The sequence below is a fragment of the Phoca vitulina genome, unplaced genomic scaffold, assembly GCF_004348235.1.
Source record: "Phoca vitulina isolate PV1807 unplaced genomic scaffold, GSC_HSeal_1.0 scaffold46, whole genome shotgun sequence".
In the NCBI taxonomy this organism is placed as follows: domain Eukaryota; kingdom Metazoa; phylum Chordata; class Mammalia; order Carnivora; family Phocidae; genus Phoca; species Phoca vitulina.
The window spans coordinates 771,021-795,749 of record NW_022589749.1 but is presented as its reverse complement, the minus strand read 5'-3'; the positions used below and the strand labels follow the sequence as shown (position 1 = coordinate 795,749).

At 51.9% G+C, this 24,729-nt stretch overlaps 1 protein-coding gene across 1 annotated transcript in view; it reads right to left on the bottom strand.

Annotated features, from left to right (window-relative positions):
* Positions 1–3,331: 3,331 nt before the first annotated feature.
* GCN1 (GCN1 activator of EIF2AK4) overlaps positions 3,332–24,729 on the bottom strand; it is a 57,971-nt gene continuing 36,573 nt past the window's right edge. The window contains exons 38-58 of the mRNA XM_032431358.1: positions 22,511–22,731; positions 21,219–21,287; positions 20,863–21,001; positions 20,577–20,773; positions 20,237–20,379; positions 19,032–19,149; positions 18,704–18,919; positions 16,548–16,712; positions 15,153–15,314; positions 14,776–14,868; positions 14,398–14,541; positions 14,033–14,302; positions 13,674–13,787; positions 12,987–13,217; positions 10,382–10,575; positions 10,127–10,241; positions 8,034–8,130; positions 7,543–7,691; positions 6,923–7,030; positions 4,676–4,894; positions 3,332–4,026 (exon numbers count right to left, since the gene is read on the bottom strand). Coding sequence (XP_032287249.1) covers positions 3,901–4,026; positions 4,676–4,894; positions 6,923–7,030; positions 7,543–7,691; positions 8,034–8,130; positions 10,127–10,241; positions 10,382–10,575; positions 12,987–13,217; positions 13,674–13,787; positions 14,033–14,302; positions 14,398–14,541; positions 14,776–14,868; positions 15,153–15,314; positions 16,548–16,712; positions 18,704–18,919; positions 19,032–19,149; positions 20,237–20,379; positions 20,577–20,773; positions 20,863–21,001; positions 21,219–21,287; positions 22,511–22,731 — 3,290 coding nt within the window. The 3' untranslated portion in view covers positions 3,332–3,900. The remainder of the gene's footprint in view (positions 4,027–4,675; positions 4,895–6,922; positions 7,031–7,542; positions 7,692–8,033; positions 8,131–10,126; positions 10,242–10,381; positions 10,576–12,986; positions 13,218–13,673; positions 13,788–14,032; positions 14,303–14,397; positions 14,542–14,775; positions 14,869–15,152; positions 15,315–16,547; positions 16,713–18,703; positions 18,920–19,031; positions 19,150–20,236; positions 20,380–20,576; positions 20,774–20,862; positions 21,002–21,218; positions 21,288–22,510; positions 22,732–24,729) is intronic.

The following is a 24,729-nucleotide window of genomic DNA, read 5'->3' as shown; positions in this document are numbered from 1 at the left end:
CTCCTAAAACAAGGACCAGCCCCTTCGGGCCTCCCAGGCATCGCTCAAACAACGATGGTAAAGGGCTTTCCTGCCTGGGCACAGGGAAGACCCAGCCCGGTGCTCATGCACTTCTCATGTCGTGTCACAGATCCAAACACGGTAATCCATCACTTCTCAAAAAGAATCTGATTTTAAGTTTGGAGCTTTTGGGGCACCTGGGTGGCACCCCAAAAGGCTTCAGCTCAGGTCATGATCCCAGGGTCCTGGGATGGAGCCCCACATTGGACTCCTGGCTCAGCGGGGAGCCTGCTTCTCCCTCTGCCTCTGCTTCTCCCCCTGCTCATGCTCTCTGTATCTCTCTGTCTCAAATGAATAAATAAAATCTTTAAAAAAAAAATAAAAAAGTTCGGAGCTTTTTACACTTCAGGCTCAAAAAGTTAACCAGGCATCTGCAAGTTCTGGGCCCAGCAGGAACTCCTGACCAAGAGCTCAGGACTTGTGACAGCTGTCATGCTAATGGTGCCTGTGGCTCAGTCCCTTCCCGTTGACAGGCCTGTTTTAACGCTCCTCATCCACCAAGCGAGCACCTCCCATGTGCCGGCCTCGTGGAGTGCGTCATCTCCCTCACTGCAGACCAGCCTGCGACCGTCCTGTCACCGCAGAGATGAGGACATGTGGGCTTAGGTGGAGGAACATACTCTGGGTCACCTGGCTTAACATCAAGCGGTGAAGTTGAGGTTCCAACCTGCCCTCAAGTTCACACGGCTCCCCAGCAGTACGCCGTACAGAGCGAAAGCGCCGTCTGTGTTTCCTTAAAAACCTCTCAGGACCTAGATCTTTCAGTGAGGCTTTTCCTGTTTCTGCCTATTGTTCTAATTTAGAAAGGCTTGAAGCAATTTACCACACGTCCATACAGCCTCCTACTTAGAAAAACAGTCCTAACAACCGATCTTGTTTCAGAATCTGCTCTCAGTAAAATGTTACCTCCAAATCCCTGCAAACGGAAGAATCAATCCCACAGGTCCCTTGCCCCTCTCCCAAGCGGGCATCAGCAAGGAGCCGAAGGGAACTTCCCTGGAGGTTTGGTTCCTAGAAGGGATGTGAAGCCTGTCACCCTCTCCCACATTTTAAAATAATCTTGATGCCCAGAATTCCAGAGGCTCCCAGAGTTAGGTGAAGGGGTGAGAGGCTCAGTTTAGTTCTCCCTGGGTTAGCTAAGGGCACGTCATTTTGTCACTGCCTTTTGGAGGCATGAAGAGAAAGATGGGGTCTCCTCCCTCAAGGATCACTACGAGTCCTCGGGAATAACTGTCTTTTCTAAAGCAAGTGTCCTATGAATGGGGTGAGGTACTGATCAGCCACAGCATCCAGGGGGAGCCCTGGGCCAGTCACCCAGAGCCGCTCAGCCACATACTCCGTGTGCAGCACGAGGACATGAAAGGGCTGGAGGCACCGCTACAAAGAATGGAAAATGCTAGGCCCTAACTAGCCGGCACAGAAGAGCAAAGCCAGGGATATGTGCTCTGGGGACAGACTACCACTGATGAGCCATATGACCCCAGGTGAATGACTGCTCACTCTCCCAAATCCTCTCCTCTGGAGAACAGTAACCACAGAGAACCTATTTCATAGGCGGAGAGGATTAAATGAAAAATGCCAAATGTCATCAGTTATAAACACTTTGTAACTTTGAGAACAAGAGATTCTTAGAGCTTCCATCCCAAATCCCACATTTTACAGATGTGAACACTGGCCCAGAGAGGCTGGACGGCTTGCCCAAGGGGAAACAGCTTTGCTTCTCTGCAGCTCAGCGCCACTTCCTCCTGGGTGTTCACACAGGGCTGCTGTTTCTGGGGGTGCCAGGCCTCCCTCTGGGCTGACACGGTCCTCTGTGCCTGCTCCACTGTCAGGCCTGTGACAGCCCTTCGAGGCTCACTTCCCGGGAGCCCACGCCCCCCTGCAGACTCAGGGAAAGCAATTCAGCATGCTCTGGGAGACTCTGAGTCATCTCTGTCTGTGAATCAACCTCCATCCATCCATCCTGAACAGAGAGATCTCACCCTCCTCCAGTTTCTGGAACTAAAACCTGGTGTTTTTCTTTTGGATCTTGCTTACTGAGTATCTTCTACCTCTCAGTACATCAGGTTTCCCTCCCAATTTCACACCGGGGGCTGAACGCCAAAGATGGACAAAAGCATCTGTTCTAAGATCCTGGAGGAAACACTGAAGACCACACCTCAGAGCTTACAGAGCTTTCCCAGCCGGAGGCCCCCTCACACAGAAACTTCATCTGCCACCCCATGGCTGACTGGCAGAGCTGACCACATGTGCAGACAGCTTGCTGGACATCAGCCCCAGGCAGCTGAGAGGATGCTGATGACCATCTGAATCCCAGAAGCAGGGAAGAGTTACCATGGCTACCAAAAGCTGCCCCCATTGGCTGCTCTGGCTCTGGGGACTGACTCAGCCGACCTCTCCAGCTCCCCTGCAGCCGGGGGAGTCTACGGTTACCCTGAGCCAGCTGAGCCCATGCCCGCTGCAAGAAAATAGGAAGTCCTGTGACACAGAAGGTTTGGGCATAGAAAGCAAGGATTTCATCATAAGTATCTCAGAGGTCACCTTGCCTTACTCATCAGAAGTGCTGAGTCATGGGGCTACTTTCTACCTCTGCTGCATTAATAAGCCACGCCTTGATTTTTTGGTACAACATTTTAGACCTTTTACAAAATGAGTTCGCTACCACCACATTTAATTTTCCTTCCTTTTACAGCTCTGGCCAGTCATTTCGGTAGAGATTTATTCCGTATTGTGACCAGGGAAACAGCCCAGAAAAACTTGCGTCACTGGGCCCAGAGGGAAACAGCCCAGAAAAACTTGCGTGCTCCATCAGACAGGACGTGTGGATCACGAGCCTTCTAAGAACGAGGAGGAAGGAAGTCATTCATAAAGGAGGCAGATGCTGAGCTGTAGCTTTGCTTTCCTCCAGCAAGTCCTCTGACTCCAGGAATGTGGCTCGTTCTTACTCCACAGAGGGGATGGACTTCTCTTTTAAACTTGACTGCCAGAAGCTGCCAACCTTTCTGAGTCAGGACAGACAAGTGGCGGATTCGACCCCTGCATTTTCCATACTTGGTGAGATCACGGGCCTGGCTGCACACCTCCCGAACACCCGACCTCAGGACAGAGAAGCGTGTAGATTTCTGCAAGACCTGCCAGAGCAGGAGAGGCACCCAGAAGCCAGAGCGCTGCCGATGCTCACGAGAACGGCTGCAAGCCTTGCCTTATTCCTGGTGCACAAAGCTTCCTGTTTAATGGCTGCTTAAGAGATTTTAAAAAATCTGCTTATATCAAGATTAAATCAAAGCCTTTATTAAACATTCCTCCTTCAAACAACCCGCATTTGAACCAGTACCCCTCCCTGACTCGTGAACTGCGAGGGCGCCATGTCACGTTCACCCGACAGGGGTCAGATCCAATCAGGCCGCACAACACTGCAAAGCCACGCCAAGACACAGAACCCCGGGCCAACCTCCACGGGTCGGTGCCCCACTCAGGATCTAGGCAGAGGCTGGTAGCACTGGCTCCCGAAGCAGAGCTCAAGCGCAGGGGAAGAGGAACCGTAAGTCTGACCCCACCTGTTCCAGACCTAGCCATGCTCAGCTGGATGATCAGCTCTTGGCTACCATTTGGTGAGGCTCACCCATGTGCTTTTTCGTCTCTTCTCCAAAGAAAAAGGTGAGAGATGGAGGAGGCAATTTTCAGTTGTGTGTGGGTTTAAGGCTTTGGCTGTGGTCTGTTGAAATATTAAAATACTTTCTGGGAATGCCACCTCCTAAGCTCCCCATCGGAACAAACGTATTTTCAAAAATGAAAACATTGAACAAAGAGGTGGAGCCCGGTGCGTGGGGCCTGGGCCTATCAGGTCAGGATGGTGTCATCCACCGGCTCCGTGGAGTCGGCCTGGCTGGCCAGCTTCTTCAGGGACCGGCGGGTGCACTCATTCAGCACCTCCAAACTGGCCACATCCAGGATCTTGGAGAGGGCCTGTAGGGAAGATGGAAAGGAGGAGACGTTGTCAGAAAACTTGACTTCAGGTTTCTTCAAGCCAAGGCAAAAACGAGTGTTAACCTCAGAACTAGAAGCGCTATGGTGGAATCTGACAAAATAAAGGAGGCCGGGAAGCCAAGAAAACCATGCCTCATGCTTTTCATGTGCTGGGAAGGGGTGGGGTGGGGGCAGGGAGGGTTTTCGGTGCTCTTAAGGACCTGGGGTTGGGGGAGGGGGGGTGGGACCTGGCTGGCTGGGTCGGTGGAGCATGCTACTCTTGATCTTGGGGTGTGAGTTCAAGCCCCACGTTGGGTGTAGAGATTACTTAAAAAATTAAAAATTAAAAAAGAAAAAAGTGCCTGGGGGCGGAGGAATGCGTGAGCAGGGCTCTGGGCTTCACCAGGCGGCCCTCCTGGGCTTGGTTTCATAGGTTTGGGTGCCATGTGACACTCTATCTGGAGAAAGGGCTCTGTTGCCAAAAGAAGCCTGAACACCACAGGAACAGAGGACTGTTTTAGGCACTAGACCAGTCACCTGACCACAATCTGCCCCCAACACTCGGCATACGGGGTGGCGGAGCGGAGCCTGATACTTAAAGGCGCCGCACAGGAGAGCACTGAGCCGAGCGGCTGCGGCAAGCACCCACCTGGAACACCTCTTCGCCCTGCCGCATCTTGAGGAGGTTGACGATCGCCTGGTCGCTGTAGGCCCTCACGACAGTGTTTTTATCCTTGGTGTTGTCCAGAAGAGCCTTCAGGATGGGTTTGATGGCCTGGGGGTCCAGGGGAGGCAGCGGGTCCTTGTTTGCCCACCAGATCATCTTCTCTGCCACGAGCCTGATGTCACTGGATGGGTTCTGCAGACACTGTGAAGAGGACCACAAGCTTTTCGTCAGGCACAGCCAGTCTGTTTGTCAAGGAAGCCCAGATTTCCACCCTGACACTCCCTCTTCATCTGGAAACTGACCCCACTGCTCCCTTCTGAGGCCTGCCTTCCCCCTCGTGGGTGGGTGATAGACAAGCTGTGACTCGGCCCATCTCTCTCCCTTTTGCTCACTACTCCTGGCCCACACGGGGCTTTCACTTCCTCAGACACACCCGCTCCTTCCTACCCTCAGACCTCCGCACTGGCTGGTCCCACTGCCCAGGACGTGCCTGCCCCCGGTCCTCGCACGGTTGGCTCCTCTCCTCCTTCAGGCCGCAGCTCAGATGTCCGCCCTCAGAGGTCTCTGCTGACAACCCTCTCTAAAGTAGGGTCCCCCCCATCCCTGCAGGCTTTCTGTGCATCTCCAACTCCACAGATCTTGTCTGCCCCATGCACCTCCACGCCTGGAGGGTCTAGCACAGCCGGGTGCAGGGAGGATCCTACGTAAACACTGATGAAGAGCCGCGTGCAAGGTGAGGCCGTCACACGAGCTCGATCTAATGGGGGCCCTGAGAACTTTCAGCAGGGCTCCCGGGTCTGCAGGAACCTCACCACTCAATCAAGGGCCACATGCCAGCAGCACTGACATCGCCTGGGAGCTGGTTACAAAGGCAGAGTCTCACACTTGGCCCCACCTCTTAGAAAGCAGATGCTGGTTCTGATCTGTGCGCACACTAAGCTGGAGCAGCGTACTTTACGACACGGGCGGCAGGGCGCTGTCCGGCTCCCCGGCTCTCCTAACTGGGGCCCTGCAGCCACCGCAATAACCATAGTAGGTGCCATGCCAGTGAAAAGGAGGTGGGGAGGAAAAGATTTATTAAGATTTGAACCCAGGTCTGCCCCAAAGTTTGCTAAATCCAGATGCCTAGAAAAAATGCCTAAGAGAGTGGTTCTTAAAGGTCTTATGTGCAGAATAAATAGCTCTCAACACTTCAGTATCAGAAAAGAAAGAATACAATTTTAAGAATGGCAAAAGATGTCAATAAACACTCCACCAAGTGCATGTGGGGCTGGCTAAAAAGCACATAAAAATTGTTCTACAGGGGTGCCTGGCTGGCGCAGTGGGTTAACCCTCCCACCACTCTTGGTTTCAGCTCAGGTGGTGATCTCAGGGTCGTGAGATCGAGCCTCACATCAGGCTCTACACTCAATGTGGAGTCTGCTTGAGATCCTCTCCTTCCCCCTCTGCCCCTCCCCTCACTCACATGTGCGCCTGCTCTCTCTCTCGAAGCTCTAAAAATAAATAAAATCTCAAAAAAAAAGGGGTTCTACATCATTAGCCACAAATGCAAATTAAACCATGATGTGATACCACAGCACATGTTTGAGAAAGGATAAAATTAAAACAAAGAAATATTTTTAAAAATATATAAAAAATATAAAAATATATAAAATAAAAAATATTAAAAATATATAAAATATATAAAAAATATAAAATAAAAATATAAAATATAAAAATATATAAAAATATAAAATATATAAAAATATATAAAATATATAAAAAATATATAAAAATACATAAAATTTAAAAAATATATAAAACAGTGGTTCTTTTTTTTTTAAAAGATTTTATTTATTTATTTGACAGAGACAGAGGGAGAGAGACAGCGAGAGAGGGAACACAAGCAGGGGGAGTGGGAGAGGGAGAAGCAGGCTTCCCACAGAGCAGGGAGCTCAATGCGGGGCTCGATCCCAGGACCCTGGGATCATGACCTGAGCCAAAGGCAGTCGCTTAACCAACTGAGCCACCCAGGCATCCCTAAAATAGTGGTTCTTGACTTGTGGTCGCAGGTCTACTTGAGAATCTGACAGGAAATCAGGCACTCTTCCAGAGAAAAAAGCACAGAGAACTACTCTGTGTTCCACTCCCAAGGGTTCGGAGATCTCCCTGACACAGCCAGTCTGACAGCACACTTCCAGTGTTCTCTGGTCATGGGTGCTTCACACAGGTCAGGCTGCCCCTACTCACCTTAATGAATAGGCTGGAGAGTTTGGCTGGCAACTGTCCTCCTCCTGTCTCGATGTGATGCTTCATCAGGAAGCCCATGCCCCGGATCCCACTCACCGCAATGGGGATCTGTGGAGAGAGGATAGAGTTGGAGGGGGCGGCACTCTGCCCCTTCCTCAGAGCAGCAGGGACAGGCTCTGTCCTGTCCCCAGTAATCTCCAGGACCCTGGCCCCTCACACAAGCAACCCTCCCCCCACCAAACAACTTCACATCCAAGACTCCTTGACAGCTCTCTTGCAGACAGGCTGCCCTGGCTAAGAGGCAGACAAAGCCTATGTCACGGCTTCCAGGAGTGGAGTTCAGAGACCTTCTGACCTCGAAGGGACCTCTAGATGCTCCCACCCAAACTCCTCATTGTTTACAGATGACGGAACTGAGGCCCAAGGAGATCAAGTGGTGGCCCAAGGGCACAGAAAATTACTGGCAAAGGCAAAATTCGAACCCAGGCCTCTCACCGCCCAGTCTGGGGTCCAGCCCCCACCCCACCCCCCCCCCCCCCAGTGCTACGTCAACAAGGCTATAGTGGTGGAATTTGGGCTAGAGGAGGGGGAGGACGGGTCTGGTTGCCCCTAAGCCTTACCCTGTCTGCCATGGCATTGCTGAGGATCATGTCCTGAACTTCACTGCTATACCTGCCCGCACAGAGTCTGCTGGGAGCCACGTTCACAGCCACGGACAGTGCCAGGCTCCGCCCATGCCGAACCATCCAGTCAATGCCAGACACGTCCGCTGAGTGGAAGGACACAACTGGATCAACCTGCACTTTACGGTATGCCCCTACCACCCGTGAAGCCCCCAGGCCTAGCCCACCTGAGCCCGGCGGTAATCCCAGTCCACACTGCACCCGGACCTCCCTGTCCAATGTGGCAAGTTAAGGAGAGGTCTTTCTCAAGCTGCTTCAGACTCGCAGCTGTGTTCTCTAAGCAGAGATGCAAGGGGCTACAGGACCACTGGAAACTCCATTTTGCTTCAAGAGCTCAATTCCCCAGGAGAGGCTAGCTGCCAGAAGACCCTCCCAAGGCGAAGGGGAGACAGGCCCTGCAGCGGCTCGCCAGTGCAGAGGAGACCTACCCAGCAAGCACTGCTGAAGAACAGCACCGAGCTCCTCTTCAGTCAGGAAGGCACACAGCTCCCCCAGGCAGCCAGCCGAGGAGACACGGGTATTGTCCTGACAGGACACAGAAGGGAGTGAAAGGCGGCGGGAGCCGAACCACCAGCTCCAAGGTCGGGGGGCCAGGCCCTCTGCCCAGGATGGAGGGCAGGGGAGGCGGCAGAACAAGGCAACTCGGGAGCGCTAAATCCTGTCCTCGCTCCAGGCACTCGGGCTCCTGCTGCCAGAGCGGGACTGCCATTCCCGCAACTGCCACTGGCTGTGGAGTGAACCCCCACACACCCAGCACTCCGCTCAATTACAGAAAACGCCAGTGTGTGTGTGTGCATACGGTAATCATCACCGTAATAGCAACAATAACCGTATTTACAGAGCACCTTTCTTCTTAGAAAGTCGGAATGTTTTCAGTGTGTTCTCTCAATTACTCTCAACAGCCCTGGGAGGCAGGGAGGAGCACAGAGAGGGGCGGCCCCGGCCCACGTCACTGGACGTCAGCTAGAGAACGGTTCAGAGCGCCTTTCCCCCCGAGCCCCCCGCCCCCGCCAACCTTGTGTGTCATCTTGTGTCCAGAGCGACGCCCTGCTATCTCTCTACTGTATCGGTTCCCTAGCACCACCTCCATTATTCGGGTTTATCCTACGAAGCCACTAATCAACCCAAGGAAGGCAAGTGAAAGCTGAGCATTTTCTGTCAACATCAGAGCCAGATGCAACCTGCTCCTTGCTGCTCCTCCCTAGCCAGCTAACTACGGGAGAGCGAGCGAGTGGATTTTAAGTTACGTGTTATGTTATCAATAAGCACGAACCTGATGTGCCTCCTTCAAAACCAACCAACCAACCAACCAACCAACAAGGGCTAATAACCTGCTGAGAGGTTAATGCCAGACTGGCACCCTGGGTGGCCACCGTTGATCCAGGGGAAGCTCTGAGCAGGGGGAGAACGGTCTGACCACAGTCTGGGCCTCTGAGCTCTAAGCAGAAGCCCAGGTGCCCAGCAAGACTAAAGCTGGCTCTCTCCGACACCCACTCTCTCCAATGGGATCTATTTTAAGCTCCACTGTGGTGAAATGCAAATTGGCCTAAATACTAACTTTTGCTTACACTGGGCATGGCCCTGTAAAAATCCTGACAGACTGTGACCAAAGGAAGGCAGAGTCTCCCATCTGCACCCGGAGAGAAGGCGGAGGCTCTAGTCAGAGAGCAGCAGCTGGGGATTGGGCCAGACTTCCCGAGCAGTGGTAAGCCCAGCGGCAACAAGGGCCGGCCCCACGTGGGCGCACAACGAAGCGCAAACCACGTGAACCCAGAGGCTCGCTCCAGGGATTGGCCTCACAAATGTAAATTAGGCCGCACAACAGCGGGCTGTCTGTCAGAGGAGAAAGAAAATTCCTACCCACAGACCCAACTGCTACCGGACCTGCCACGGCACTGGGCAGCCAGTGAGTACTTAACACACACTTCCAGGCTGGGGAAGGAAGGGTTGTGCGGGTGGAACCGAGACAGCACAAGGAGTCACAGGGCTTGGATTCTGGTTTTGGCCCCACCGCTCGCTAGGGTGCGGCCCCAGGTCGGTCTCGTCCTCTCCAACAGGGCTAAGACCTCCCAACTGGTCCCAGACACCAAAGGCCAAATTTCTTAAGGGTCATGACCATACCTGCTTCACCTCTGCGCTAGACCCTTTGTCTCAGCAAATGTTTCCTGAACCAATAAATGAACCTCTTCATTTGACACATGGAGAAATGAGGGGCAAAGAAGGAAAGTAGCTTGTTTAAAATTAGACAGCAAATTAACGAGAGGTCCTTATTTTCCTTACCATGAAAACCTTGCCTTCCTTATCTGTGAAGCAGAACCACCACCAACACTACCCGCCCTGGCTCCCTCACAACCGAATGTTTGGTAAACCGTAAAGGGTGACAGGAACGTCGGGAGTGATCATTACCACTGAGCAGGTGGCAGCTGTACTTAGTTCTAACACAAACCAGAGATGTCAACCAAAGCAAAAAGAAGGGGAACCAGTTGAGCCCACCAGCCCTGCCGTCCACCCGCAGCAGTACCTCGTCGTGTCCCAGCATGCTCAGCAGGAGTGAGACAATGTTCTTCCGAATGACCACGTCCACTTTGGCCCCTGCTCCCTGAATCACAAACCTCAGGGCCTGCAGCATGGTGTCCCTACAGAACCAATGCACCCAACTTAAACCCCGGCTCTCCTTTACCACTGCTCCCACCCACACAGGCCCAGCCCACCCCCGGGAGGCTTCAGCAGCTGCCTGGCCTCCTCAGGGCCAAGCACTGCCCCAGCGGCCCCTCACCTGACACCCGGGTCTTCCATGACACGGATTCCATTCAGCAGCTCGGTGAAGAGGGGGTCCACCTTGATATGGATGGAGATGAGCTTCCCCAGCGCATCAGCAGCCTTCAGGCGCACCCCCCGGTTGGAGTCCTGCAGGGCTTTGGTAAAAGTGGTCTGCAGCTGGGGCAGGAAGGGCTTCAGGGCAATCCCAACCTGTTTGAGAGACCCACACAAGAAAGGACAGCTGTGGTGGAGCCCAAGGCCACCGCGTGCTACAGGCAGGAATCATAAACCACCATGGGTGGAACGAGCTCCCGCACGCAGCCTAGGAATAGACATTCCATAAGAGAGGACCCCCAGCACAGACAGGTTCTGCTCAGTCCCATTTTCAGCACCCTTCACTGAACTGGGAGGAGCAGGAGAGGACCACCAGCACCACCACCACCTCCTCCAAGGAAGCCATCGGTTAGCTTAAGTGGAGACCAGTCCACATGGACAAGTGACTTGAAACCTCCATCTCCGAATACAGGGGGGCACCTGGGTGGCTCAGTTGGTTAAGTGACTGACTCTTGGTTTCGGCTCAGGTCGTGATCTCATGGGTCACGAGATAGAGCCCTGAACTGGGCTCCGCACTTAGCTCAGAGTCTGCTCGGGACTCTCTCCCTCTCTCTCTGCCCCTCCCTCTAGCTCTCTCTCTCTAAAATAAATAAATTAAAAAAAAAAAAAAAAAAAAAAAGAAGGGAGTCTGAGTGCTTCAGTCAGTTAAGCCTCTGCCTTCAGCTCAGGTCATGATCCTGGAGTCCTGGGATTGAGCCCTGCATCAGGCTCCCAGCTCAGCGAGAAGTCTGCTTGTCCCTCTCCTTCTGCCCCTCCTCCCTGCTCATGCTTTCTCTCACTCACTCTCTCTCAAATAAATAATCTTAAAAAAAAAAAAAGAGCAGGACAGGATGACAGCTGTCAGCCCACCGAAGACCTATTCCAGGGCCAAGACAGGGCAATGGACTAGGTACATAAGGGCAGGTGCCATCTTCTGAGCAGTCGATATATGGGCTGAGCACTGACATAGAGCCCTCAGAACAATCCTATGAAACAAATGATCTCAGAAAGTCAGCCCTCCCAAGACTGAAGATTTATTTATTGCTAAATGGGAAAATCAAAGTAGCTGTTTGGAGGTATGGAAATACTGGGGTTGGGGGGTTGCAGGCTGCTGGGAGGCACACTATGAAGTGAAGCCAGTAAATCAGAGGTAGGAACCATCTGGCCATGGGCGACATCAACTCACGGCCTAAGGGACAAAGTCTGTGAGGGAAGGGCTCCATTTGTACAGTTATAAAACACCACAGAAGGGGTGCCTGGGTGGCTCAGATGGTTGGACATCTGCCTTCAGCTCGGGTCATGATCCCAGGGTCCTGGGATCGAGCCCAGCATCGGGCTCCCTGCTCGGCAGGAAGCCTGCTTCTCCCTCTCCTTCTACTGTTCCCCCTGCTTGTGCTCTCTTGCTCTCTGTCAAATAAATAAAATCTTAAAAAAAAACCACACACACACACAGAAAAGAACAGCACAGGGGCGCCTGGGTGGCTCAGTCAGTTAAGTGTCCTCCTCATGATTTCGGCTCAGGTCATGATCTCGGAGTCATGGGATCAAGCCCTGCATCAAGGCTCCGTGCTGAGCACAGGGTCTGCTTGAGATTCCCTCTGCCCCTCCCCCTCCTTACATGCGCGCTCGCTCTCCCACGTGCACGCGAGCGCTTTCAAATAAATAAAGAAAATCTTAAAAAAAGAATAGCACAGAACACAGGTGAAAATGATACTTAGTTAAAAAAAAAAAAGCATCTTCTCTAGAGTAAGGCTGATGCTCACAATGCCATGTTTTATCTGGGAAGTTGCTCCCCACACCTTTCCCTCAAAAGGGGGAAAAAAAAAGTTACAAATTTTAAGCTTGCTTTTGTTTCCAAAACTCCAAGTAAGAATTCAAAAAAAAAAAAAAGTGTTTTTATAACAACAAATCTTGGCCCTGTTTATAATTTTTTTACATCTAAAGGGCTGAATAATTGCCCCATGAAATATCAGAAACAGTTAATATGCTGGCTCTTTGCTCCTCACACTTTTGGCAAGACTGAAGTTATTCCAGATGCTCTCAGACTTCCTTTTCCTTCCTCGTCAGCCCCTCTGCATCCCTCTTTATGAGACAGCAATAAAGAACGGAAGCATACTTAATCGTATTTCTGTGGCCCTGGGTTTTTGCTTTGAACCAACAGTCCTTCAAAAAACAGCAACCAGCATTAGTGTGCAGTGCTGAGGATGTCAGGCGGCAGGCCCAAGGGTCCATCCTCTAGGCCCCAGGCTGCGCGGCTCTTCACACGGCACGCAGTGGCGGCACTCCCGAATCACAGGTGAGGAGGTTACTGGACTCTCCCAAGGGCATCCCAGCCACATAACTTCTAAGTGGTGGACCTGAAATTGACCACTATGTAGTGTGAGTCTAGCGCCCGGCGTCTCAACTCCCTCGGCCACGCTGTTTCTCCATCACGAGCCATCACCTCGCCGCCACGTGACACCGACTGGCAGGCAGATCTGTCCTCTAAGACCCGAAAAGACCGAGAGATGAACGCCTCAGTGGCTCACCTTGGCCAGCAAGAGGCTGAGTGTCTCGAGCAGGGCTGCCTTCACGTTCCAGCTGAAGCGGTCCCCCAGGATGCGGATCAGAGGCCCAGTGATGCTGACCACAGAGGGCCTCAGGGCATCAGCTGAGGTCAGGCGGATCACCAAACCTAAAGCTTTAGCCGCTTCCTCTTTCTGTTCTGGGCTGCCGGTCAGGACGCCCTCCCGCAACACTGGAAGGATGGAGGTCACTCCCTGACAAGAGAACCGCGAGTGAGAGTCCAATCTCAAAGGCCCTGGGCTCAGGGGTCTCCTGCGCAAAGCACGGCCCTCCTGTCCGCCACCCTCTCTGGGACTCCATGAGAGAGACTGATTCAGGTGTCGAGGTCCCAGCCTGAGAGGGTGCTGGCTGGGGAACGGTCCTGACTGGGCCGTGATGAGAGGAGCTCTGGCAGGCCCATCACACATAGGTTCACATGCTGCCACCTCTGTGACTCACTTGCTCTGGCTGAGGTGGCCTCCACAGTTTAAACTGAAGGCGGCATGGACCCTGTCCTCATATGGCCACCATGGGGAAGAAACCCGCTTCTGTGCAGGTGTCGAACAGCACCTAGAACACTAAGTCATCTGCCCTGCCACAGACCTGGGATCGAGGGTGGAGGCAGAGGAAGGCCACATGCCTGTAGCACCCCGCATGGGGCCCTGACTCACCTTCTTCGGGAGGCAGAACCCTGGCACATGCTCGCCTTTGCTCTCGTTCCCTATGAGCCGGATTTCTTTGTGCAGTTCTTCAATTAGTGCCAGTTGGTTGCCAGCATCGAGCTTCTGTGGGAAGGCATGAAAAAGCAGAGAGGATGTTAGGGTTCTAAGTACAGCCCTCCCAAGACTGCTTCAAAATGATACAGCAGGGGGAAGGGTGTGGGTGGGAGCGTAAGAAAGACTGGCCATGCATCGGTAAATGCTGCAGCTGCCTGATAGGTACGTCGTGGGCTGTTTTAAGAGTCTAATCTTCCAAGCGTCTGGACTGGTCTATAAGCAAAAGCTGGCTCTGCGGTCAGCAGCCCCCTCACCTTGGTGATGGCATTCAGGGCATCCCAGCTCTCCTCCAGAACCACCGGGCTGCAGTCATTGAAGAGGCGGATCAGGCCAGAGACCAGGCTCCGCAGGTGGCTCGTGTAGTCAGCCTTCGAGCGCGAACAGTAAATGTTGAGGATGATGGCGGCAGCCTGTCTCATGCCCACCTCGGGGCTGCGGGTGGCCTCCAGCAGATCCTCAATGATGATCCGGTGCCCAGTGTCATCCTCTACTGAGAGGATCACGGCCTGACAGTTGGCCATCTCCTGAAACCACAGGGGACGCCCGGGCTGAGCACAGCTCCTCCGGGGCAGGCCAGGACGGCTGTTCGGAAGCTGCCAGGGGTAATCATGACACTCACCAGCTGCTCGTCCGGAGTCCCGAGCTTCTCCTTCAGGGCCAACATGACGGCCGGGAGGATCACTCCAAGGTGACGGGTCAAGGCATCGCCAGCCACAGACGAAAGGAAAGCCAGCACCCGGGTGTTGACAGGTGGAGTGGTCAGCTGCAGCATGACGAAGGTCAGTTCAGTGACCGCTGGCCCATGCTGGCAGCCGCGCTAGCTCTGGGAGGTCCCATCGCTGCTACTTGGGCACCGTGTCTGCTCCGGGGCCCCCGGCACCCACCTCCAGCCTCCCCCCACATCTCAGCTCAGAAAAGGTCTCCGCAGCAGGCTGAGGAATGACCACGTGGCTGTGGTTTCTGGGCCAGAGGGGGCTTGCTGCGGGGTGGGATTTACCTTGGGCACGAGGTAGGGGAGCACCACACGACTCTTGATGGCCATAACCTGCTTCAGGCCATCCAAGGCAAATTCTGACACTTCCTCATCATCCTGCAGAAGGACATCAGAGGCAAAACTGAGGAGCTGGCTCCCGTCCCCACCCTGGCCGTCTAGACCAGCCACTGCCAACTTCCTTCACCACTTTCCTCCCTCCCTTCCCACTGCACCCACATTTGCTTACTGTCGAAGGAGAAGCACAGAGCCGAATCTGAGCCTGCTGCACCCACTCCCTCGGGGGCCCACACTGTGGCTGCTTTGGCAGAATAAGCCCCTTGCGTTGTGCTTCTACAAAGACAGGAAAGCCAAACTGGTAGGTGTGTGGAAGAGCCACTCACCAGCTGCTTCAATAAAAATGGGAGAATGTCCTCCAGAGCCTGGTGGCCGATGGTGGAGTGCAGCTGCTCGAAGGTCTTGGCCGCGGCCTCTCTGACCTCCTCCAGCGGGTCACACAGAGCCTTCCTCGCTGTGGGTACGAGGGACTCCGAGAAGTACAGCACCTGCAACAGCACCCGTGCGCTGTAACTTGCAGAGGCACCAAGGGGCGGAAGCCTGTGAAGGGGGAGCCGACGAGGACCTCCAGCCCAGCCAGGCCACCACCAACCCCCTTGGCTTGACTTTTAACTTAGCTAGTCTGTGAAAATGAGCAAGTATAAAAAAGCAGAGAGGATATGCAGCCTAAAACTGAGAAGCCTGATTTTTTAGGTGAGCTCTCCAGATACTCTCCATCTCCCACAAGAGCTCCTTCCCACGGCAAGGCCCTGCATGGCGTGACCCCGCTCCCCCCGATTCTCTCCTTTGCTCATCCTCTTGGAAAACTCCAAGTCCTTCAAGAGTCAACTCAAACACTTGTTCCTCAGTGACACCTTTGGGGCTACCATGAGGCTGAAGATAGCTCTGCTCCCCTTAGAACCAGTCCCCCCCGAACCAAAGCCCACTACGCATCAGAGGACTGATTATGCATCGGCCTCACCGGCAGCAAGGTCTCAGCCTTTGAGGGGACTCAGTAACTACTCAGTGAATCACAACTCTAGTTGGTGACAATTTGTATTTTTTGCCAAATGCAAATGTAAACCCCCAAATGTAATACTTACACTGATACACACAGGAGAAGGGGTCAGTAGCTCAGAGGAGGATGCTCGCTCAGGCTAAGCAAATGGCCACATGCTTACATTTCTGACCGGCCGGCCACTTCCCAGCTTTTATGCCAACTGAGAGTCCTACGCCTGCTCAATCATTTCCCAGGATCACCCTCAGAAAGTAAGCTCAGGGCAAGGATCACCAGCCCCCTAAATGTGGCTGCTATGGGACAGTATCACTGCCAGAAATGACATGTTTCCACCCACCAGGTACTTACACTCATCTGCTCCACTCCTTGTAAGAGTGCGTGTAGCCCTCCCGCTCCTGCAGCCCCAGCACACGCATGCGTGCAGCACGCTCTCCCTTCCCCACCAAGGACACCACACATTTTAACTGAACTGCAGTAGTGACACAAAAGAGATTAATCTGGAGCAGCTTTAGTATCGGTGAGAAAAAGATCATCTCCAATTTCCTCGGGCCACTCAAGGACTCTACACTGCTTCATTCTTAGCCTGGGAAACCAACAAGGAAACTCCAGTCCAACCCCACTGCCAGCAACATGTACCTGAGGATGAAGTGTCCCTAGCTTCTCCCCTAACCTGCCGCCAGCCCTGCACGTCCGGTCACCTCTGGGGCCCTTAGAAGACACTTACGGCGTCCCGGCTGGTGGACTTCATGATCTCGCTCAGCCCAATGCACACGCCCTGCCTCTCATCGCTCTTCTGAGACCTCAGGCCTTCCTCGAGGATGGGGATGATCTCGGGCAGGATTTTCTCCCCTAACTTCCGGACGAGATCGCCCAATGTCCTTGCTGCAATCTGTCAGCAGAGATCAAGCCAGAGCATCAATGCCCTGCAAACCCCAGGGTCCCCGGAAGGCAACTCCAGAGTGAGGGCCCTGGAACCTCCTACACTTTATTGAGTCACTGACTTAACTTCCCCAAATGCTCTTAGCCCTGAAGAGCCACCAGGGTGCTTGCAGAACACTAAAAAACACAATTATTTCTTTGTGTCACACACACCTACACAACCTAAAGCAAGAACTAGCACCTTATATATGAACGGGAAACTCATCATATGATGCCTGGTCAAGAGCCAGTTTCCCTAAATTGATAACCAGAGCCTAGAAGTCACTTAACCCTGCACTGTTGCCCAAGGGGAGCTGAAATGGGCACAAATGCTTTTAAGGAAAAAACCCCATCTTCCCTGAGGCCTCATGCAAACCCTTCTTTAGGCCAAATATGTAGTTTGCTTGCCAGAGATGGGGGCTGGGAGTGGGCCAAAGGAGACTGGCAGAAGCAATCATGAGCCCAGGCTGGGCCCATCCTCCCAACCACAGAACCACCTGGCTCGGCTCCGCCCCTGCCCAGGTCAGCCTCAGCTCACACCCTCACCCCCGTTTCTCATTCCAGACCCAGCAGCCCCCGCCCAGCCTCTACTGTTGGCTTCTGCACATCCTGCCCTTGCATCTAAAGCCCTCTTCCCCCAGTGTGGAACAGGCTTTCCTCACTACCTCACCCAGTTAGTACTTAACCATCTTCTAACCTCAAGCATCATTTCCCCTGAGCAGCTTCCCCTGCCCGTCCCAGCTGGTCAAAGCCCTGTTACCGCATCTGCGGCGCTCATGCAGCATTTACTATATAACTGCATTTACATCTGCTTGTGTGATGATCTGATAAACATCCATCTCCCCTACCAGAGTGTAGCTCACAAGGATGAGGATAAGGCTGCTTTTCTTCCCCATTATATCCCCAGGTTTTAGGCCCTGCTTAGCACATAGTAGATGCTTAATAAATATTTGTTGCGGGAAAAAAATTTTTTTAAAGATTTTATTTATTTGTTTATTTTTAAGATTTTATTTATTTGACAGAGAGAGAGATAATGAGAGCAGGAACACAAGCAGGGGGAGAGGGAGAGGCAGGCTTCCCGCTGAGCAGAGAGCCTGATGTGGGGCTCAACCCCCAGACCCTGGGATCATGACCCGAGCCAAAGGCAGATGCTTAATGACCGAGCCACCCAGGCGCCCATGTTGCGGGAAAATTAACAAAAGAAAACCTCCTTTAGAACGGAGTCAGGAGGGGTGCCTGGATGGCGCAGTCTGTTAGGTGTCTGACTCTTGGTTTTGGCTCAGGTGCTGATCTCGGGGTCGTGAGATGGAGCCCCGAGTTGGCTCCGCACTGAGCGCAAAGTCTGCTGAAGTTTCTCTCTCCCTCTCCCTCTGCCCCTCCCCCCACGTGCTTGTACGTGTGCTCTCAAATAAATAAATTTAAAAAAAAGGGGGGGGGGGGGAGTTAGAAGGCCAAAACAGGGCACTCCCATACCCTACGACTCTTCATCAACTGCAGACCCCACAGGAAAAGATGAACCTTGCAGACTGAACAGGAAGAAACATTTTACTGGCCCAGCAGGATGAAGTGAGATTTTTCTCCTGCCCCGGGAACAGCCCAGCCAATGAGACACCATCACAACTCAGCCAATGAACAGTCACTATACTTCAAACTCCTGGTTTCCTCCAATAGACTTTTTGTTTCCAACAGCCCTCCTGAAGACCCCCTTCCCTCTATAAAAGAATATTCCACTCCTTTGTTCCCCACAGTTGCCTATAGTTTTGCCAGGGCTTACATATCCCAGACTGCAATTCTCTGCTATTCCTGAATAAATCCATCTTGCAGGCAAAATATCTGGCTGTTTTCTTTCTAAGGGTAACTGCTGAATGACTACGTAAATAAGTAAATATTCTCCTCTTAGACAGGGGGCCCTAGGCACCCTAGCCTCTGATGCTGGGTCAGAAGCAAGGTCCAGAAACTTACGGTTCTCTTATCTGCACACGTGCTGGCCAAGAAACCCAGCAGCAGCCCAAAGAGAGTGGGCAGGATCTCACGCAAGGTGCGAGGGGTATTAGAGACCACAATCTTCCAGACGTGCAAAGATGCCTGTCGCACAACCAGCTGGGTGTCTGAGCGGCCCATGTACAGCCCCGCCAACACCCGGTTCCGCCGATCTACGCCCAGGGCAGTGATGATAGCCTGCAGCAGCGAGAAAGGAGGGAGAACACGGGGTGGTGAAGCCTCCACAGCACGAGTGCTGGAGCACATCCCTACCATCACCAAGGGCGGAAAGCCAACTCAAGGTGTGCACCTTGTTGGATTGGGCAGTTCCGAAGTTATCATCTTCAGAGGCAGTTTCTGTGGTCATCTTCCCGGTGACCCCAGAGATGTGGAACAGGAGATCCCCAAGCAGCTGAACAGAGCTGAACCTAAGGAGGATGCCAAAAACAGGGTCACACAGCCACAAGGGACAGTCTTGGGGCACAACTGAGCACTGGGCAAAGAAGACGCTGAAGGAAGCGCACCCAAAATATTCATGGTGGTTGTCATGGAATGAGGGACGTTACAGACAATTTTCATTTCTTTACACTTCCCCACATTATCTTGTTCTCAAGTTTTGTACTAATGAACATATATTACTTTAGTAATGGGAAAAATAAACATTTTTAAAAAAAACATATGTGAACATTTCTATAATAAAAGTTAGGAAGAAGAGGGAGAGTACAGAAAGAAGCATTAACAGGGAACCAAGAATGCTGATCATCAGAACTGGACATATAAGGAGAGGCCTAGAAGGATAAACTTATTTCTCTTCAAATTACTTTAGATTTATTATTTTTAATGACTGCAAAAATCATAGTCCTATTCAAGGCAGATTCAAAAAACACAGAAAAACACAAAGCGAGTGTAAACATTTGCCCAAACTCCCACTACCGAGGCAGCCCCCGATACTCTGGTGACACTCCACACACACCGCCATCTACAGACACACACACACTCCCACCCGATGTGGGAAGCGGGCCCGCACCACAGGCACTGGGCTGTGGCCTACACCGTTCCGTCAGCAACAGGGTGAGGCACTTTCTGCGTGAGCTAATGTAGTCCTCTTATGCCATTTTTTTGTAATGGCTGAATAAAAGCTCACCATGCGGATGGGCCGGCTTTTTTTAAACCAAATTCCAATTTTTTGAGTGATAAAGCATACTGCAACAAACATCCTTCTACATATATCTTTAAGTGCCTGACCTAATTTGTCCTTGGAATCAATTGCCCAGAAGTCGAGTTTCCAAATTAAAAAGCATTCGTGTTTAAAATCCTAATATAAACTGAAGGACTAAATAGAGCGAACTTTCCAAAAGAGAATCAGGTTAGAGACACCGCTACACAAAACTGGAGAGTCACTGAATGGTTAAGAGCATTGAGAGAGTTCTTGGCAACATTCTACTCCTCATTTCTCACTCAGAGTTCCCAAAATGCAAAGCCGGGGCCACTGGGTCTTTCCACCCAAGACCTTACCTTATTCTCCAGAGATCATCAAAGAGGCCTTGCTCCAGCTGGGGCAGCAGCAGGGCGATGGCCGTCTCGGCGTACATGGAGATGACCCTCTGGCCCGCCCGCAGGGCAGTGTCCCGCACGAACTCGTTCTCATCAGCAAGAGCCTGTGCACACAGAGGCTGGGTCAGCCAGGGCCGCTTGCCCCCAGGCACCAGACCCAAAGGAAATGGGACGCCCCGAAGAGCAGGATGAGGATTCTTGCCACCCGGTCCCAGCTGGCAGGGAGCCCTGACTCCAAGAAGAGCACGTGCATCCTGCCCCACCCCATAATGCTACCCTCAGCCTGGTCCCTGGTGCCTACTTTGAGGATACAGGGGATGATGGGCCCCACATAAGGAGTGAACTTGTCCCCAAAGGTGATGGGCAGGTAGTTGAACATCATGATATAGCCATCTCGGACGTGGGGTGCAATGTCCACTTTGCTGGCTGTAGCCACAATTTCTGGCATCAGCTTCTCCAACTTCTCCACCCCCAAGCCAGCCATGACCTCGGCCAAACCTGCAACAAAAGGACAGAATGAACCCACTGGATCAGAGGGCCCCTAGCTGGCATTCCCCATCTGGCCCCCGGGCCTGCCCTGGCCTCACCTTGCGCAGCACCCGAGCGATCCACAGAGCTCTGCTCATAGGTCAGCGTCTCCATCAGCCATGGCAGCAAGTCCTCAAAGCACGACTCCCCCATGCCCTTCACCATGGCCCCAAGAGCCTTTGCAGACACTGTCCGCACCTGTCAGGGAACCGAGAGCCAGGATAGGAGGAGTTGCGGCGTCTCAAAACTAGGTGCTCACAGAGGAGCAGGGAGAGGCCCCTAGGGTCTCCTCCCCTCTCCCGGACAGATGCAAAAGCACCTTATAAGGAATTCTCAGGAATCAATCTTCTGAGGAGTGGACTAAAATAATGAGTTCCTGCCCCACCCCTCACCCCCCTTCTCCTCCCAGGCTCACCTCAGGTACAGGGTCCAGAAGAGAGGCTTTCAGGCCAGGGGTCACACTTGGCAGGTAAGGAGCCAAGTCCTGCAACAACACAAGAGGTGACTCGGGTGGAGTCTGGCTCCTGCTTCCTCTGGACCGGTTCTGCCGTGGACCCTGACCTCACCATTCTGCTGACAAGGAGAGCTCAGCAGGCCTGCTCACAGAGCCAGCAAGGACGGGCACCTGGCAAGGAACCCCCATGACTGGTTCCCTGGAGACCCCAGGTGACTGCCTGGGAAACCTACGAGGGACCCGAGGCCCACCCTCAATAGGTCGAAAGAACCCCTAGCTAGGGTTCAATGCTCTTCCTCCTCTTGCCCTTGTCCCAGGACCAAGGCCTGCCCAGCCTCTGGAATCTAGGAAATTGTTTCTGGCACTTTCCTTTCAGAACAATGTTATCATCTTCCCATTCTTCACCCTACAAGGTTTATGTATCTTGGTATAGCATTCAGCTTTAGGGAACAGTTTTAAATATAGAAAAAGCCTTATGTTCACTGCAGCATCATTTAAAATAGCAGAAAACCTTGGACAGTATAGGACCGACAACAAGATTATATAAGTTATGGAATATAAACTTGTTGGAATATGAAAGAACTATTAACCCCAGTTTTGTGAATAACTCATTGTAACTTAAAAATAAGCTTATGTTCAGGAATATAATTTTATAAGTGTAATAAAAAACATTAGCAGTAATTGTTTTAGTGTTGGAGGACTATGGATATGATTAGTTGTTTCACCAATTTTCCCATTTCCTAAATTCTCTAGGATTGACATGACTTGCCTACTGCATCTCTTGTGCCTAGAGCCTCAGCAAGCAAAGTATGACTGTGGGAGACCATGAGCTCACACGTGCAAGCCCCGGGGAGTACGTAAACAAACCAAGTAAATCTCCCAAACTAGGCTAATTTCCTCTGATTTGTAGGCTTACAGAAGCAAATGCTTGTGACAAGAGAACTACAATCAGTCAAAGCAGCAGCCACATTGTCAACACAGGCCAAGGCAGGGCCTTTCCTCCCCTCGGTCTGTAAAAGGGCCCAGGCATGGCCGCATCTGAGGGCTGAGCTACTAAGAACCTGAACCACTGTGCTCTGCAAGATGCCAGAGAGCCTAGATTTCTACCCTCCACCCCAAACTGTTCTTCTTCCCCTAAACATAATCAGGGATCAAGAGCCCACAGCCCTCCCGTGTCTACTGTGGGCAGGGACTTTGTGCCCTAAACCAGCATCTACTGGTCTGTCCTATACCAGTCCCAGTTGGGCTGCTACCTTCTGGTCTGTCAGGGAGTACATGTTGCCAATAATCTGGGCTGCCATCTTCCGCGTGTCCGTGGAACGGTCCTGGAAGGCTCTCTGAACAATGGGCATGATGAGGGCCAAGGATGGGGCATCAATGAAGTGGACAAACTTGGTATCCAGCAGGGTCTGCAAGCATTTCTGGGTCTTCCTAGAGGGGTCCGTCAGGGCATCCAGCAGGACTGGGGCAATGGCTGCATGTCCAAACAAGAGAAAGGCTAGTTTATACGAGTCTCAGGCATAGCAAAGCCGCTGGGTCCCCAGAACTACAGAGGGTCACCAGAGAAGGAAGTCCGGGGATACCCCTCCTCGGAGCCCCACAAGTCACCGGCTGTGGAAGCCAGCCTGCTTGCAAAGAGCAATCCTTGCTCCATGAGGAAGAAGGTGGCAGCCATCACCCCTATGCATGGCGCAGCTTGATCTGGCAGGACGACTGGGGGCAACCTTCAGTGGGCAGAGCCTCCACGGGACCGCTGCTTGGGCACCACGTGTCTCCTTACTGAAGCGGCAGCCCAGGGTGGTCTGGCTGTGAGACAGCGAAGGCCACTGAGCCAGTGGGTGGTAGCAATGAAGCCCAGCATGCTCAGAGCAGCCCAGCCCAGATCAAACAAGCTCTCCAAGTCAGCACCGCCAGCCCAGCAAAAGAATTGCCAAGAGAAATACCTGGCTTCTCTTTTCCACAAGCCCAGGGAATTCAACCACTATAAAGATCCATGCTGGTCAACAATTTAAAAAAAAAAAAAAAACCAAAACTAATAACCCAAGTAAAAAATGGACAGAAGATTTTAATAGTTCTCCAAAGAAGATATGCAAATGGCCAATAAGCCCATGAAAAGACATTCAACATCTTTAGTCATTAGGGAAATGCAAATCAAAATGACAATGAGATGCCACTTCACACCCACAAGGGTGGCTGTAACCAAAAGACAGACAGTAACAGTGTCAGCAATGGGAACTCTCACACACTGCTACTGGGAATGTCAAATGATCCAGCCGATTTGGCAAACATTTAGCAGTTCCTCAGAAAGGCAGACAGTTACCATACCATGACCCAGCACTTTCCATTCCTAGGAATCTAACCAAGAGACCTGAACACTCCTACAAAGAAAACCACCTTGTACACAAATGTTCACAGCAGCATTACTTTGAACAGCCAATATGCAGAAACAATCCAAACGTTCATCAACAGATGACTTGATAAACAAAATGTGGTCTATCCATATGACGGATTATCGGATGAACCTTGAAAACACGATGCTAAGCTCAAGAAGCTAGCCACAGATGATCCCACCACATGAAGTGTCCACAACAGGCAAGCCCAAAGAAACAGAAAACAGAGTAGTGGTTGTCAGGGCCCAGAGGTAGGGAAGGAAATGAGAGTGAATGCTAACAGGTATAGGGTTTCTTTCTGCGGTAAGGAAAATGCCCTGGAACTAGACAGTGGTGATGTGTATGTAATTTTGTGAATAAGAAAAAAACAAAAAACAAAAAACCCACTGAATTGTATAAATTTTTTTTTTTTAAGTTTTTTTTTAAGGGATTTTTTTTTTTTTTTTTTTTAAGATATATTTATTTGAGAGAGAATGAGAGACAGAGAGCACGAGAGGGGAGAGGGAAGAGGGCAGAGGGAGAAGCAGACCCCCTGCTGAGCAGGGAGCCTGATGTGGGACTCGATCCCGGGACTCCAGGATCATGACCGGAGCCGAAGGCAGTCGCTTAACCAACTGAGCCACCCAGGCGCCCTGAATTGTATAAATTTTTTAAAAGTGATTTTAACATTATGCAAATCATATCTCAATTAAAAAAAAAAAAATCCATGCTGGATTCCCAAAAACGAAAAGCACTTCCCCTCATTTGATAGATACTGAGACTGCTCCCAGCCCTAGGAATCCCCAGGGCTGCTGGACATTATGAAAAACAGTAAAACCCAAGGATACCTGTTCATCCCTTGAAAAACAAAAACACGCAAATAAGAAACATCATTTTCTGAATGAAGAAAAGTCTGGTTAACACTCTAGCTGAACTACACTGAACAATTACCTATGTTCCACATTGAAGCTTAACATTTAACAAGTGACATGCTGGGTGAGGTGGCTGCTGGGTTTTGTTTCTAGAAATCAACCTGCTGCCATCACTCCATCAAGAACCACACTAAAGAGCACCGTTAAGGGAAATAACCCTTCCCTAAGCTT